The 14607-nt window shown below is 43.0% G+C and overlaps 1 protein-coding gene across 5 annotated transcripts in view; it reads left to right on the forward strand.

The window, feature by feature from the left end:
- Positions 1-14168, forward strand: part of LOC115047976 (calcium-binding mitochondrial carrier protein SCaMC-3-like) — a 36048-nt gene extending 21880 nt beyond the window's left edge. For 4 of the 5 annotated variants that reach the window (XM_029509251.1, XM_029509253.1, XM_029509252.1 and 1 more), the window contains 3 exons: positions 2451-2618; positions 13093-13243; positions 13362-14168. In XM_029509251.1, coding sequence (XP_029365111.1) covers positions 2451-2618; positions 13093-13243; positions 13362-13543 — 501 coding nt within the window. In that variant the 3' untranslated portion in view covers positions 13544-14168. Of the gene's footprint in view, positions 1-2450; positions 2619-11703; positions 12736-13092; positions 13244-13361 lie in introns of those variants that run through there. The other variant, XM_029509254.1, reaches the window with a different exon arrangement.
- Positions 14169-14607: the final 439 nt, after the last annotated feature.

Here is a 14607-nt window from a genome sequence, read left to right on the forward strand (position 1 = left end):
CAGGAATCAATGACAACACAATGAGACTTTTGGTTGTCCACAGCTTTGATGGCCCCCTTTGAACATATGTCAATGAGGTCCACAAACAACTGTGCTGCTTTTTCCTCTGTGGGCAAAGATTTTAGACAGTCATCCATGTAAAAGCTATGATATATGGTGCTGGTCACTTCTACTTTAAAGTCATCTGTGTTGTCCCCTGCAGTCCAAAGCATAGTTGGCACAGCTTTATGATGCAGCTGCTCCAAAAATGTGCACCATCCTGCGCTCATCTGGACTCTGATGTGTCTCCTTTGAGCCACCACAGAAAGTAAAAGAAGTCCAAATGCATTGGGACCCTTACTTGGAGGAACATAGACTGTACTATTCTCACCAGCTGATGCGCTAACCAGTCAGTTAAACGAGTTCAATAAATGACAAGCCAGGACTTGTTTTTGGATACTTTACTGAACCAGAGTGTGAAACTTTAACAAAGAATAAAGCACAATTGCATTACAATTAGGCACAAGGAAGTAGGTATAACAGTTGAATACAATATATTGTATATATAACACAGAGGTAGTTATAACTGTAAACATCAAATAATAATTATGTTCTCTCTTCTCTTATTCACAGTGAATGAAAGCAGGTAGGTATGCATGAAAATGAAATCACAATAGCGATGTAACAGAAGGTCATTATTACTATCCAAATTGAGTTAGCAAAGAACATAAATTATGGTTGTAGTGCATAGTACATAGTCAACGCTAAACAACAATATAACCTTATAAACAAATGTGATTTAACAATAGTTGAACTGAATTTAGTGCAGAACTGTTACAGACAAATCCCGCAGACTTGAGGACGGCCATGATTTGGTGTTTTGAATTCTTTCTTAAGATAGCAGAGCAACGAAAAGCTGATTTAAATGGTTGCCCTATGGGATTTTTGATCTTAGCTTGAATGATTTTTCAAGGGCAAAATAAATTTAGTCTGTGCCAAACATACAGGACGTCAATAGGTTTTATGCATGGAAGTGTTTCACTGTAAGGTCTGGTCGAGGCAGGTGGATGATAAAAAAATCTAGTATGTGAAAGACTTTGGGTTTCCAGTTAGGTATACTGAGACATGCTGAGCAGTGGAGGAGTGATTACTTTTTATGCATGCTTAGAGGCTTGGGTTGATTGCTGCCTAAGTATGTTGGGGCAGATCCAGTTTGGATGGCAAAATAGAACCTTTTCAGCTTGAAGGCTGTCACCTTAAACTGCTCCTAAAAATGAACTAAGTAGAATGATCCCCATCTCATGTCACATGTCTCTCTGAAGCAACAAATATAAGAAATAAAAGAAAACAAAATGGCTCAAGTAAAAAAGGGGGTTAATCAAACCCAGTTTTAAAGGTGATTTATACCCCAATTCTTGGACCTTTGACTGTTGCATTGAGTTGACTTGGATGAATGTCATTTTTTCACTTTTTATGAGCTATTTGTCAATTTCACAGCATTGCCAATTTAGCATTAACATGTTTATACTGAAATGCTGTGAGTTCAGTATCAAATGTCAGTCCTTTATTTGCAGAGGGTTTCCATTTATGGAAAGCAACACAAAAGCTAACTTTGTAATATCACCCCTTTTCTTCTACTATAGTTGCTAACCACTTAGCCTCACCAATCTCTCCACTTTGTAATTGCATTACTGAAGCCTTCAATCTGCCAGAAATGTTGTGTTAAATGGTGTCCTGAACCCAAACGGAGACACAGAGACTGGAAGGTTGAGGTTGTGTTTATTGGTGTCCAATTAAGGGTCAATCAGTGGGCTCCAGGAAGTAGGGCAGGGCCTGGTAGGGTAGGTGGGCAGGTACTCCAGTGTAGCAAAAGGCAGTGTACCAGGGCTGGCAGTTGGCTGGAACTGAGGGAGATGGTGGAGGATCCTGAACACTAGGGAAGCAAGGTCAAGAGTGGGCTGAGGAATCTACCAAACTTGGTGGAATGAAGAGAACAAAGAAATGAGTGGATGAAAAGATGGAGAATATATACTGAGGCTCCTGATTGTTGATGGTGAATTTGTGTCCAGCTGAAGCTGCTCCTCCAATCACGCACACATGCACACAAGGGAGGGGGCAACATGGGGAAGAGAACACAAAGATCAAGGCCAACACCAGATGGCGACAAAAGTCCAGCTGATCCATGAAAAAAAAACAAAACAAAACACTTTCCTGGCAGACAACCTACAAACATATATCCTGCTTTATACCGGACGTCCTTGGGCTTTTCTAAAACAATACATAGGACATGTATGAGCACAAACAGATCCAGGCTTTTCATGCTATTTCATGCTATTTCTATGCATCCAAGGACCCAAGCATAGTTCTGTCTCTTCTGTATTTTTTGTCCAGCTTTTGCTACTGTTTCTCCTCACTCATTTATCATTTCTATTCATTGTTCTTCCCTCTTATCATCCCCATCTGCTGGGTAGGTTTTGAAGACTCGTCTTACGTTAAGGAAGACAGGACAATACTCAGGAATGGCTGACTGTGCAAGACAAATCCTGAAGACAGAGGGAATTCGTGCTTTCTACAGGGGCTACCTGCCAAATACACTGGGCATCATCCCCTATGCTGGCATTGACTTGGCTGTGTATGAGGTGTGTGTGCTTGACTCTTAGGTGTGTATCTAAATGAAGGGCCTCACTGATAAAATGGTGCATAGGATCCCTACTAAAAGTGTTCTTAGAGCCGAAAATGGCATACAGTAATTTTACACACACATATATATATATATATATATATGAAACCAAGCTAAGCACACATGCAAGCAATTTTCTTGTTATAAATCACAGTCCACCTGGAAGTTTGCTTTAATGGATCTGCTACATATTCAGCCCTCTATAAACCTACATTTAACCATAAATGGATGAAAGTACCCCATGAATGTTGATGCAGGTAAGTGAGCTTGTTGATTAGTGGTATTGTATGCTGTATCTTGGCAACCAAGGTATGGTATCACATATAAAAAAAATTCCAGTGAGTGGCAGCACGTTGTTACTGTTGTAAGTAATATGCTATGCTCCTGGATGAATGAGGCATGTGTTGAACCAGACCAGAGTGCCACTAAATCATGTTTGAGTCACAAATAACTCAGACAGTGATTGTATGCACAATTTCATGGTTCACAAAAGCAAGACACTTTTCACTTACCATTATAGTGTGAACACACTCAGTCATGCAGAATCAATTTGGGTAAATGGTAATTTCTGCAAATTGCTGTTTATGTTGGCCTTTTCATTCACTGTAAGGAAACCTGGACATCCAAAACTGCGTGCATTACTGCACTGAGGGACTGCTGCAATATCCCAGACCTTAGGATGGAATTTAATAGAATTATATCATACTCAAAAGGGGCTTAACACCTGAATGTGCAACAGGATTGTGCGGTTCTAGTAGGTCTGACTAACACTTGATTTGGTTCAGCACATAGAGCCAAGAGCACTGCTGTAGGGCAGTGGTCCCCAACCCCCAGGCCACGGACCGGTACCGGTCTGTGGATCAATCAGTACCGGGCTGCACAAGAATTAATTAGTTATTTCTGTTTTATTTATTATCTAAGTCTGGGACGATAATAAAGGGGGACTTACTACTTCATCTACAGACTGTAGGAGAAGAAGAAAATATTAAGTATAAATGCAAATTACAAAAGATAATTAATTGTGCGGGGTAGTTGTTAATTATTTTTGGGTTGATAATTCTTAATTGACTCATCGGATTTCACGGGCAACAAGCTACAATGCCTACTACATGTTCTCCGCGCTCTTTTGTTATTTGCATTCATACTTAATATTTTATTCTTCTCCTACCAACTTTAGATAGAGTAGTAAGTCCCCCTCTATTATAGTCCCAGTCTAAGTCGAGCGGTCTTTTATTTTGAAATGACCTTATTCTCCTCACTTGCGCGCCAAAATTTAACCCATCTAGCAAAATGAGTAAGAAACAGGCGTCTTTGGAAAGTTTCTTTGCGAAAGGTAAAAGGCACAATGAAGAGAGAGAAGAGCAGCATACGACTTCCAAGAAAAAGAAAGTTTTTAGCTGACAGTACCAGGAGTCCTACTTGAAGTATGGATTTATCGTGACAGGTGATTCCCACACACCAAGCGCGTTCTGCATAATATGTGGCGACCGGCTCTCAAATGAGGCAATAAAGCCTTCAAAACTGCTTCGCCACTTAGAGACCAAACACCCAGGAATAAAAGACAAGCCCCTGGAGTATTTTGAAAGAAATACTTGAACATACTTGAAGAAAACATGAACACGAAGGACAGAAGAAATTACTGAGGGCCTCCACATCAGTAAATGAAAATGCACTGAGAGCATCATACTTAGTGGCGAATCGCATTGCTAAGGCTAAAAAGCCATTGACTATTGGTGAAGAACTGATCATGCCCTCCACTAAAGACATTTGCCGTGAACTTCTAGGAGAGGATGCTGTTAAAAAGATATCACAGGTGCCTCTGTCGACTAACACAGTGACTCGGTGCATTGAGGAAATAGCAGAAGACATTGAGACACAGTTGTTGGAGAGGATTGATAAATCACCGTGGTACGCACTCCAGGCTGCTGAATCTACAGATGTTGACAGCAAGGCGCTACTGCTTGTTTATGTGCGATATATTTATCAGAAGGATGTGCATGAGGATTTGTTATGTGCACTATCATTGCAAACCAACACCACAGCCGCAGAACTGTTCAAATTGCTGGATGGTTACATAACAGGAAAACTGAAATGGTCCTGTTGTGTCGGCATATGTACCGACGGCGCTGCTGCCATGACCGGACGGCTGTCTCGATTAACTGCTCGGATTAAGGAGGTTGCACCTGAGTGTGAATCCACGCATTGTATCATTCACAGGGAAAGGCTTGCAAGCCGAAAAATGCCACCGGAATTAAACAGCGTAATGAATGATGTTGTGAAAGTTATTAACCACATCAAAGCACACGCGCTTAACTCGCGTCTGTTTGAGCAGCTTTGTGAGGAGATGGACGCGGAGCACAAACGCCTTCTCTTATACACAGAGATGAGATGGTTATCTCGTGGGAAAACACTGGCCAGAGTGTTTGAACTACGAGAGCATCTGCAAAGATTTCTCTCAGAAAAGAAGTCACCGTTGGCAGCACATTTCAGTGACGAGGAATGGGTCGGAAAACTGGCTTATTTGTGCGACATATTCAGCTTGCTCAATGAACTCAACCTGTCACTCCAGGGGAAAATGACAACTATCTTTAAGTTGGCAGATAAAGTAGCTGCATTTAAAGCCAAACTGGATTTGTGGGGACGGCGCGTGAACAGAGGCATATTGGACATGTTTCAAACATTAGCGGGGATTTTGTGTGAGACTGAGTCTGCACCCTCACTCACCAAGCTGGTGCACGATCACCTGTCTTCGCTGTTAAAGGAGTTTGAGCACTACTTCCCAACCTCAAAGGACCCACGAACGGCCAAGGAATGGATACGTGACCCATTTGTCAACAAACCAGCTGAATCCAGCATGTCCGTGTAAGAAGAAGACCAACTGCTGGAGATCGCAAATGACAGCGGCCTTAAAACAGTGTTCGAGACAACAACTCTGCCGGTGTTCTGGATTAAAGTCATGGCAGAATACCCAGAGATCGCTAACACAGCGCTGAAAACCCTGTTGCCATTTCCAACATCCTATCTGTGTGAAGCGGGGTTTTCTGCAGTGACAGCCACCAAAACAAGGCAAAGGAGTAGACTGGACATAAGCAACACACTTCGGGTGTCTTTGTCTGCCATTACCCCCAGATGGGACCATCTTGTTGCAAAGAAACAAGCTCAGGGCTCCCATTGATTTAGCGTTACGGACAGTTTTTGATGTTTTAATATGTTATATTGTTGGAGCAATGTGTTAATAAAGTTATTACTTCCTAATGTTATAATAGCATTGTAATGTTGGAGCAATGTGCTAATAAAGTTCCAAATGAGTACACAGTGGATTCACGTTTATTATTATTATTATTTCAACCCCCCGGTCCGCAGTAAAATTGTCAAGCGTTGACCGGTCCGCAGTTAGAAAAAGGTTGGGGACCACTGCTGTAGGGCACTGCTGTAGGGAATCTAAATAAGTATATTATTCAGTCATCATCAAAGGTGAGAAAATCTTCATAGTCCCTAGGCATAGGCAAATATTCAACAGTCCCTTGGGAATGTTCATCTTGTCTTCATATTAGATCAGACTTGTGTTTTCTTCTATATCATACCTAAATACTATCAGTCCATCTGTCCAGGACACATGTATTATAATCTACTTGTGATGATGATGATGCATCACTGAAGGTTTCACTACAATTCTACAGTTTCAGTAGTTACAGTATCGGCAGTTGAATTATTGGGTAGTTTTGCTTTATTCCAACTTAGCTACCCCCTAGCTATTCATTCATTGATTCTTTCATCTTCAACTACTTATCCGCTTCCTGGAACCAATCCCAGCTCAAATTAGGCGAGGACGGGGGAACGCTCTAGACCAAATAGACATGAATGACCACTCACACTCACACTCAGATCTACGGGCAATTGAGAGTCACCAATCAACCTAGACATGTATGTTTTTGGATGGTGGGAGGAAACCGGAGTACCTGGAGGAAAACTACACAAGCACAGGGAGAACATGCAAATTCTGCACAGAAAGGCCCCAGGCTGGGAACCAAACCTATGGCCTTCTTGCTGTGAGGCAACAAGGCTAACCACCATGCCGCTATGCTGCCCAGGCTCTAGCTTGTACAAATGCGAAGTCAAAGCGTATCTTTTAATATTTGAAAAGACAGCATAGCTCTATATATTTTCTGCACTTTCTGAAAGCCACACCTGAAGGCCTGGACAGCGTTTTCATAATTTATAAAATGACAAATATAACTTCAATCAGTCAGTCAGTAGGAACCGCTACCTGAGATATACACCAATAACTTGGCTTATCCCATCCCCCACTGTTTTTATTTAACATGTTGGTTTTTACTTTGAATACTGACAACTTCTTTTTTCAGTTGCTTTAAATGTCAATGTTATCCTTCAGAGGAAAAAGGAAAACAATGTTCAGACAGTCAGTCATTCAGAGCACTGTTAATCCCACAAGAAGGCAATTCAGCTTTCAGTCTCCAGTATGACTCGCAAACAAACACAGCAGGTAAAATATTGATTGATTTGAGTTATTATTGAACATGTCTCCATTTTTATCAGTAAATTTATTGCTAAAGGTGATACTGACATGAAAGTTTCACTAGTTGTCGATAACAACCCATACAACCCATGCATGCAAGGAAATCAAACCTTAGTCCATTAATTAAGTTATGTGTGATGAAATGGAATGACACAGGGAAAAAGTATTGAACACATGAAGAAATGGAGGTGCAAAAAGGCGCCAAAAGCCAAGACACCAGCTGTCAGCAATCAGAAAGCAATCCTGCCCCTTGTCTGTGCAAATTAACATCAGATTGTTCAGTACCAACTGATGGCATATAAAAAGGTGTGCCACTGTCAAGATGTCACACAAGAAACATCTCATGAACATCTCCTAATTAGAATCATCCAACTCTCCTCTTAACCAGCTCCTCTACACTCACTCTGCTTGATTGCCATCGCCTCATGCATGACTTTCCAGGATTCTTTTCCGGACAGACCTCCTGGTACCTGACCTGCCTGCCCCTGACCACATCTCTTTGTCTCTGCCCCGGTAACCAGACCTGCCGCCTGTCTCTGGACTCTACATCTGCTTGGGCTCTTGCATAGGACCAATAAAGTTCCGAACCTTTCCAGTCTAGATTTGTGCCATTCTTGGGTCCGCTCTCACGGTACAATTTGGCCAGAATTGGACCCTGCACAGATCAACGACCGGAACTCTAGAATGGAAGAAATGCTTGGTCAGCTGGTGGCCAACTCTGTCACTGTCGCAGCTGAGAACCGACAAGGCATGGTCGAGGTCCATACCTCTTATGTATTAGAAAATCCAACTTGACAAAATATTTCTCACAAATTTTTCAGTGTAAAGTAAAATAATACAGTACCCTCACAAGATATTACTTAAAAAAAATCTTTAGTTATCTTCTTCATCCTCCATCTATATATTGCTGTAGAGCTGATTTTTCCCAGCAGTTTCAGTTGCTCACAAAGGGTTTCACAAACTACTCTCACCTCACACTGCCTTTTTATGTTGTGCCCATATGAGCTGAGGTCCCCGGCACCTTTATTGGACACGGACACATATGTGCCAGCTTTGCACACGGTGCCCTCAGCCTCACAAACGTCCCGACCGCGTCGGTAAAATGGGATTTTTTTCCGCAGTTCATCTGTGAACATCTATTTGCGTTTCGGCATCTTGGCCGCTTCAGCTGCTTGGTCAGCTGGTGGCCAACTCTGTCACTGTCGCAGCTGAGAACCGACAAGGCATGGTCGAGGTCCATACCTCTTATGTATTAGAAAATCCAACTTGACAAAATATTTCTCACAAATTTTTCAGTGTAAAGTAAAATAATACAGTACCCTCACAAGATATTACTTAAAAAAAATCTTTAGTTATCTTCTTCATCCTCCATCTATATATTGCTGTAGAGCTGATTTTTCCCAGCAGTTTCAGTTGCTCACAAAGGGTTTCACAAACTACTCTCACCTCACACTGCCTTTTTATGTTGTGCCCATATGAGCTGAGGTCCCCGGCACCTTTATTGGACACGGACACATATGTGCCAGCTTTGCACACGGTGCCCTCAGCCTCACAAACGTCCCGACCGCGTCGGTAAAATGGGATTTTTTTCCGCAGTTCATCTGTGAACATCTATTTGCGTTTCGGCATCTTGGCCGCTTCAGCTGCTTGGTCAGCTGGTGGCCAACTCTGTCACTGTCGCAGCTGAGAACCGACAAGGCATGGTCGAGGTCCATACCTCTTATGTATTAGAAAATCCAACTTGACAAAATATTTCTCACAAAATTTTCAGTGTAAAGTAAAATAATAAAGTACCCTCACAAGATATTACTTAAAAAAAATCTTTAGTTATCTTCTTCATCCTCCATCTATATATTGCTGTAGAGCTGATTTTTCCCAGCAGTTTCAGTTGCTCACAAAGGGTTTCACAAACTACTCTCACCTCGCACTGCCTTTTTATGTTGTGCCCATATGAGCTGAGGTCCCCGGCACCTTTATTGGACACGGACACATATGTGCCAGCTTTGCACACGGTGCCCTCAGCCTCACAAACGTCCCGACCGCGTCGGTAAAATGGGATTTTTTTCCGCAGTTCATCTGTGAACGTCTATTTGCGTTTCGGCATCTTGGCCGCTTCAGCTGCACAGCCGGTGTCTGCTGCCTTCTTTTTGATAGTTTTGGAGATCCGCCATGGGGCAGCCTCTCAGGGATTACGTTACACACGCTAACCCAAACAATGACAAACGGGGGAGAGGGCACACACATATACACTGTTGCAACCACACTTACTATGCTCCTCTCATGGTTGCCGTCCCAAAGTCTGAATTAATGCGAAGACAAGTAAACCGGGTGAAGATAAACACTTTGACGATCGTTGGAGAGCATTACATGCAAGTGCCGTGTGTGAAAATGCTCTGAACAACAAAGAGAGGTCCCAGTCTTTTGTACCCCCTGGATCCCCCTATGCTCTGGTTTATTATCCTATTATGGAGTTGTTTTTCTGTGTTCGAATGACAGTGAGTCTTTGCAGTTCTCGGGTCCCCCCCCCCTTTTTCTTGTTCAGAGCAGTTTTCTCAAGGCCATGATTACATAGGTTGTTCTGCTTTGCTCGAGCAGCTCCTCAAGGCCATGATTACGTAAGCTGGGCTCAGTCCACTTTCTTTTGTGCACCTTCAGCAGGACTCAGTCTTGACCCAGAATGACTGCTGCCTGGTTTCCTGAGCACTGCTCGCCGACCTGCTTAGAGAAAGCAGACAACAATGCTTGTAATTCAGCAAAATAAGCTTTCGGGGGTCTGTTTTCCACCTCAGATTTCCTCATTCCAGGAGCCCGACCTTGAGTTCCAGGGAAAGGACGCCCCGTTTGTAATTCGAACGGAGTGAACCCGGTACTGGCATTTACGGCTGACCTTATAGCCATTAATGCTAGTGGTAATGCAGTTACCCAATCCATTCCAGTCTGTGTGCAGATTTTGTCCAATTTGTTTTTTACGGTTTGGTTCATTTGTTCAACCTTCCCCTGTGACTGTGGGTGATACACGGTCCCAAATGCATGTCTAAGACCTAACAGGTTCTCCACCTTTTGGAGATCCTGGTTCTTGAAATGGGTTCCATTATCTGATCAGATTTTCTCCGGGAACCCATATCTCGGAATGTATTGATTGATGAGGAGCTTTACTACTGATGAACTGTCTTCCTTTTTTTGTGAGGCAAGCCTCAGGCCACCCTGTGTACACGTCAACGCACATCAGGACATACCAAAAGCCTTTATGGGGTACTATCAGGTCGGTGAAATCGATGACTATTTCTGTGCCCGCCTGAGTCTGCAGTGGATATCTCCCTATCTCTGGTTTGATGGTTGGCTGGGGGTTATAATGCGCATAGACCTTACACACACTTACCCATTCTTTTATCATCTCTTTCAGGTAAGGATGCAACCATTCCTTCAGATTTTTCATCATTTGTGCCACACCTACATGTCCTACCCCAATGGGCCTCCTCAAACATCCCTTGTCTTAATGCTGGTGGTATTATGAGTCGTCCGTCTGGGCCTCTCCATATTCCACTGTCGCTACTTCCTCCCCGTGCTTTCCAGACTGACAGTTCTTGGGGCAAGGCCTTTCCCTGCATTTCTCTGATTCTTTCCATCTCCATGTCTTTCCTTTCCTCCATTTTGACGCAGATCATTACTAACCTAGCCTGGTACCCCGTCACTTCTTTGGCCGCCTTATCTGCTGCCTCATTCCCCTTGGCTGTTAATGACTGACTGGTGTCATGTCCCTTGTACTTGATGACTGCTACTTGTCTTGGCAATAGTAATGCTTCAGCCAATTCTTTAATTTCTGCTTCATGCTTGATAGGTTGATTGGAGGCTGTCAGAAACCCAGTTCTCAACCGTTGCCCTAGTTCTACATGCACTGCCCCTGCCCCCTATATATGTTCACCTTCTGTCATGCACTCATCTTTAACGCTTCTACTACTGTCCTTATTTCTGCTCTCTGTGCAGACTGTGCTCCTCTCAACTTTTCTGCCTTTTACACAGCGAACTGTCCTGCTTGTTCCTGCACAACTGCATATCCTGCTTTTAACCCTTCCTTCTCATCCCTATAACAACATCTGTCTGTGTATAGGTTCATTCCCCCTTCTAAGGGCTGAGCTTGTAGATCTGGTCTGACTTTTTCTTCCTTTGCTACCTGTTCTTCGCACATGTGTGGCTCTCCTACCCCTATCTACTCTGCCACATTGATTCCCTCATGTGTGTATGCGATGTTGGGGGCATCCAGCACACTGCTCAGTTTCTGTTGCCGCAGCGAAGTTAACGTAAATGCCCGAGAGTATAAGTATGCCACTACACTATGTGCTGTTAGGACTTTCAGGGAGTGTCCCATGACTATGTGGGCTGTTTTCTGAATCAACTTTGCCAAACCTGCTGCATGCTGTGTGCATTGTGGGTGTTGTTGTTCCATTCTGTCTAGCATTACGCTCACATACATCAACACTTTTCTCTCCCCCCTTTTTTTCTGGAACAGGACACCATTCATCACTCCTCCTGTTCCAGAAACATCGAGGAAGAATGGGCAGCTATAATCTGGGGTAGCCAGATCTGCAGCAGTCGCCAGAGCCTGTTTTAATGTAATAAAGGACTGCTCCGCTTCATAAGACCAAACGACATCCGAACTGAGGTTCCTCATCCCAGGAAGGAAAAACAAACCAAAAAAATGGCACACAACACACAGAGGGAAACCGTCACCTGGGACACCACCTCCACCGCTGGCTCCCAGCTACTAGAAAGGAAACCAAACAGAGGGACAATTAACCACCATAGGGGAACCACCATAAACAATAAACACAATCAAATAACAAATATGAGTTTAAGAAAAACAAAAACACAAATTAACCAAATAAACAATTAAGCTCTTTTGGGAAAAAAACTAAATATAACTGATTCTTAACTTGACAAAGTAGATAATTAGAGGACAAAATAAAGAATTACATGCAATCAATAGATTATTGGTTCTAGATAAGAACCAAACAAAAATAAAAAACCCAAAGAAAATAACCTCTGGCCAGAGGGACCATTCTTAATTACTCAATTAATAAACCAAAAAATAAATAAATAACAGAAATTCATCAGGTCATCATCAGGTCCCATCATCCCTGTAGTCACACACTCATACACACACACACACGCAGTCGTCTTTCCGTTTCACACGCACACACGCACACACACACACCCACACACACCCACACAATCCCTCTGATTCGGCCGCTCTGCCCGTCGCGGGCCACCAAGGACACGGCAGAGGGAGCGTTTTTGAACAGGTGCCACAGTCCATGCGCCAGGACGTGACGCCGAGTAGGAGACACGCCAAGGGGCGCAGATGTAGAGCAGCAGTGAGCTATGTCAGCATCAGCATAAAGTCAGTGTACAGCATAGGCTGGAGTCCGGCTCAACTCCGGGTGAGTGCTCCTTGCTCCTTGCAGGTGCTCCTTGCAAGTTTTCTGAAGAATTATCAGAGGAGTGAAAGACCACTTGTGGAGAACTTCAGAAAGACCTGGAATTAGCAAGTACAACTGTTTCAAAGAAAACAGTTAGTAACACACTCAACAGCCATGCAGCCTGAATGCACACGCACCACGCAAGACTCCATTGCTGAAGAAAAACCATGTTGAAGCTCATTTACAGTGTGCCACACATTTAGACAAGCCTGGGTTGCATGGGTTGTTACTTACAACAGGTGAAAATTTCATGTCAGTAGCACCTTTAGAAATATATTTCCTGAGAAAAATGTTAACATGTTCAAGACTTAGTTTACCTGCTGTGTGCATGTGTATATATATATTTGTTGTTGTCGTTGTTGTTGTCTTAAATTAACCCTTTTATTGTCCAAACTCTTTCTGACTGCTCATCCTCCAAGACTCTGAAGAATGCCTGGCTGCAGAGGTTTTGTGTAGATTCAGCAGATCCAGGGGTTCTGGTCCTGCTTGGCTGTGGTACTATCTCTAGCACCTGTGGCCAACTAGCATCATATCCTCTTGCTCTCATCCGGACACGCATGCAGGCACAAGGTGAGCTGTACTTTTCTGCTTTTGCTACAACCCAAACATACTAAGCATGAATAATGACCCCAGACTTGGATCCTTGCTTGTTCAACTCTCTCTTGCTTCCATTGTTCTTCTCCTTCAGTCATCACCGAAGGTAAACCCACGATGACGATGTTGGGCCAATTCAAATACATCATATCCCATGAAGGTGTACCGGGCCTATATCGGGGCATCACCCCCAACTTCCTTAAAGTCATTCCTGCTGTCAGCATTTCCTATGTGGTGTATGAGCACATGAAGAAAGTCCTTGGGGTGGGGTACTAGACTGAAACAAATTAAAAAGCAAAGACTCATTAAGCACGAAGCAGCTTCCGAGATGAGAAATAGAGTCAAACCATGAGTTCAAAAGCTCATCAGATGCTAAAAGGCTTCACAGTGGTTTATCATTCATAAATCAGTTTATAAAGGAATATTCAAGAAGATTAACATCACTTAAATTATTTCTGGGTGATATTGCTTGATATTGCTATATCTTGTTTTGCTGCAAGAACATGCTTGTTTGTGCTGAAGTGCCTCTGTTTTTGGACTGCTGCTGTTTTTCTCTCATTCAGACATTCACACAATTGTTAGGATTTAGAACAACAATTATTGACTCGAACGCCAAGGTGAACAGGACAGAACACAAGGAGGCTGAGTAGACAGTAAAATATTACATTGAGAGAAAATGCAATAAAAAAAAAAAGGTTGCTCACACAGGTGGGAAAAATACAGAATAACAAAAATAACCAGCTAACAGAAAGTTTCCCACAAATAATGACACAGATAAGGAGGTGGGCAGGCAGGGTCAATTAGTTCAGCTAAGCACAGCAGCTTAACACCAACCCAAAACGCAAGCAGTCTGAAATCCTAGTAAATCAAATCAAATCAAATCAGATTTATTTGTATAGCGCCAAATCATAACAAAGTTACATCAAGGCACTTTACATATAGAGCAGGTCTAGACCAAACTCTTTATAAATTTATTTAAAGAGACCCAACAGATCCCCCGATGAGCAAGCACTTGGCAACAGTGGCAAGGAAAAACTTCCTTTAAGAGGCAGAAACCTCGAGCAGAACCAGGCTCAGGGGGGGCGGCCATCTGCCTCGACCGGTTGGGTTGAGAGTGGGACAGAGAGAGAGAGAGAGAGAGAGAGAGAGACAGGCATTGGAGGGGGGGGGTGTAGGCAGGAACATGTTGTTGCATGAAGTTCATGGAGTTGAGCTGTAATACAGAATTCATGCTATATGAGTAGCAGTAGCTACTATATAGTAGTACTAGTCTGCTATATAGTAGTCTGCTACTATATAGTAGCTGTTATATAGTAGCAGACAATACACAGGTAAATCTA

Source organism: Echeneis naucrates, chromosome 8 (genome assembly GCF_900963305.1).
Source record: "Echeneis naucrates chromosome 8, fEcheNa1.1, whole genome shotgun sequence".
NCBI classification, from domain to species: Eukaryota; Metazoa; Chordata; class Actinopteri; order Carangiformes; family Echeneidae; genus Echeneis; species Echeneis naucrates.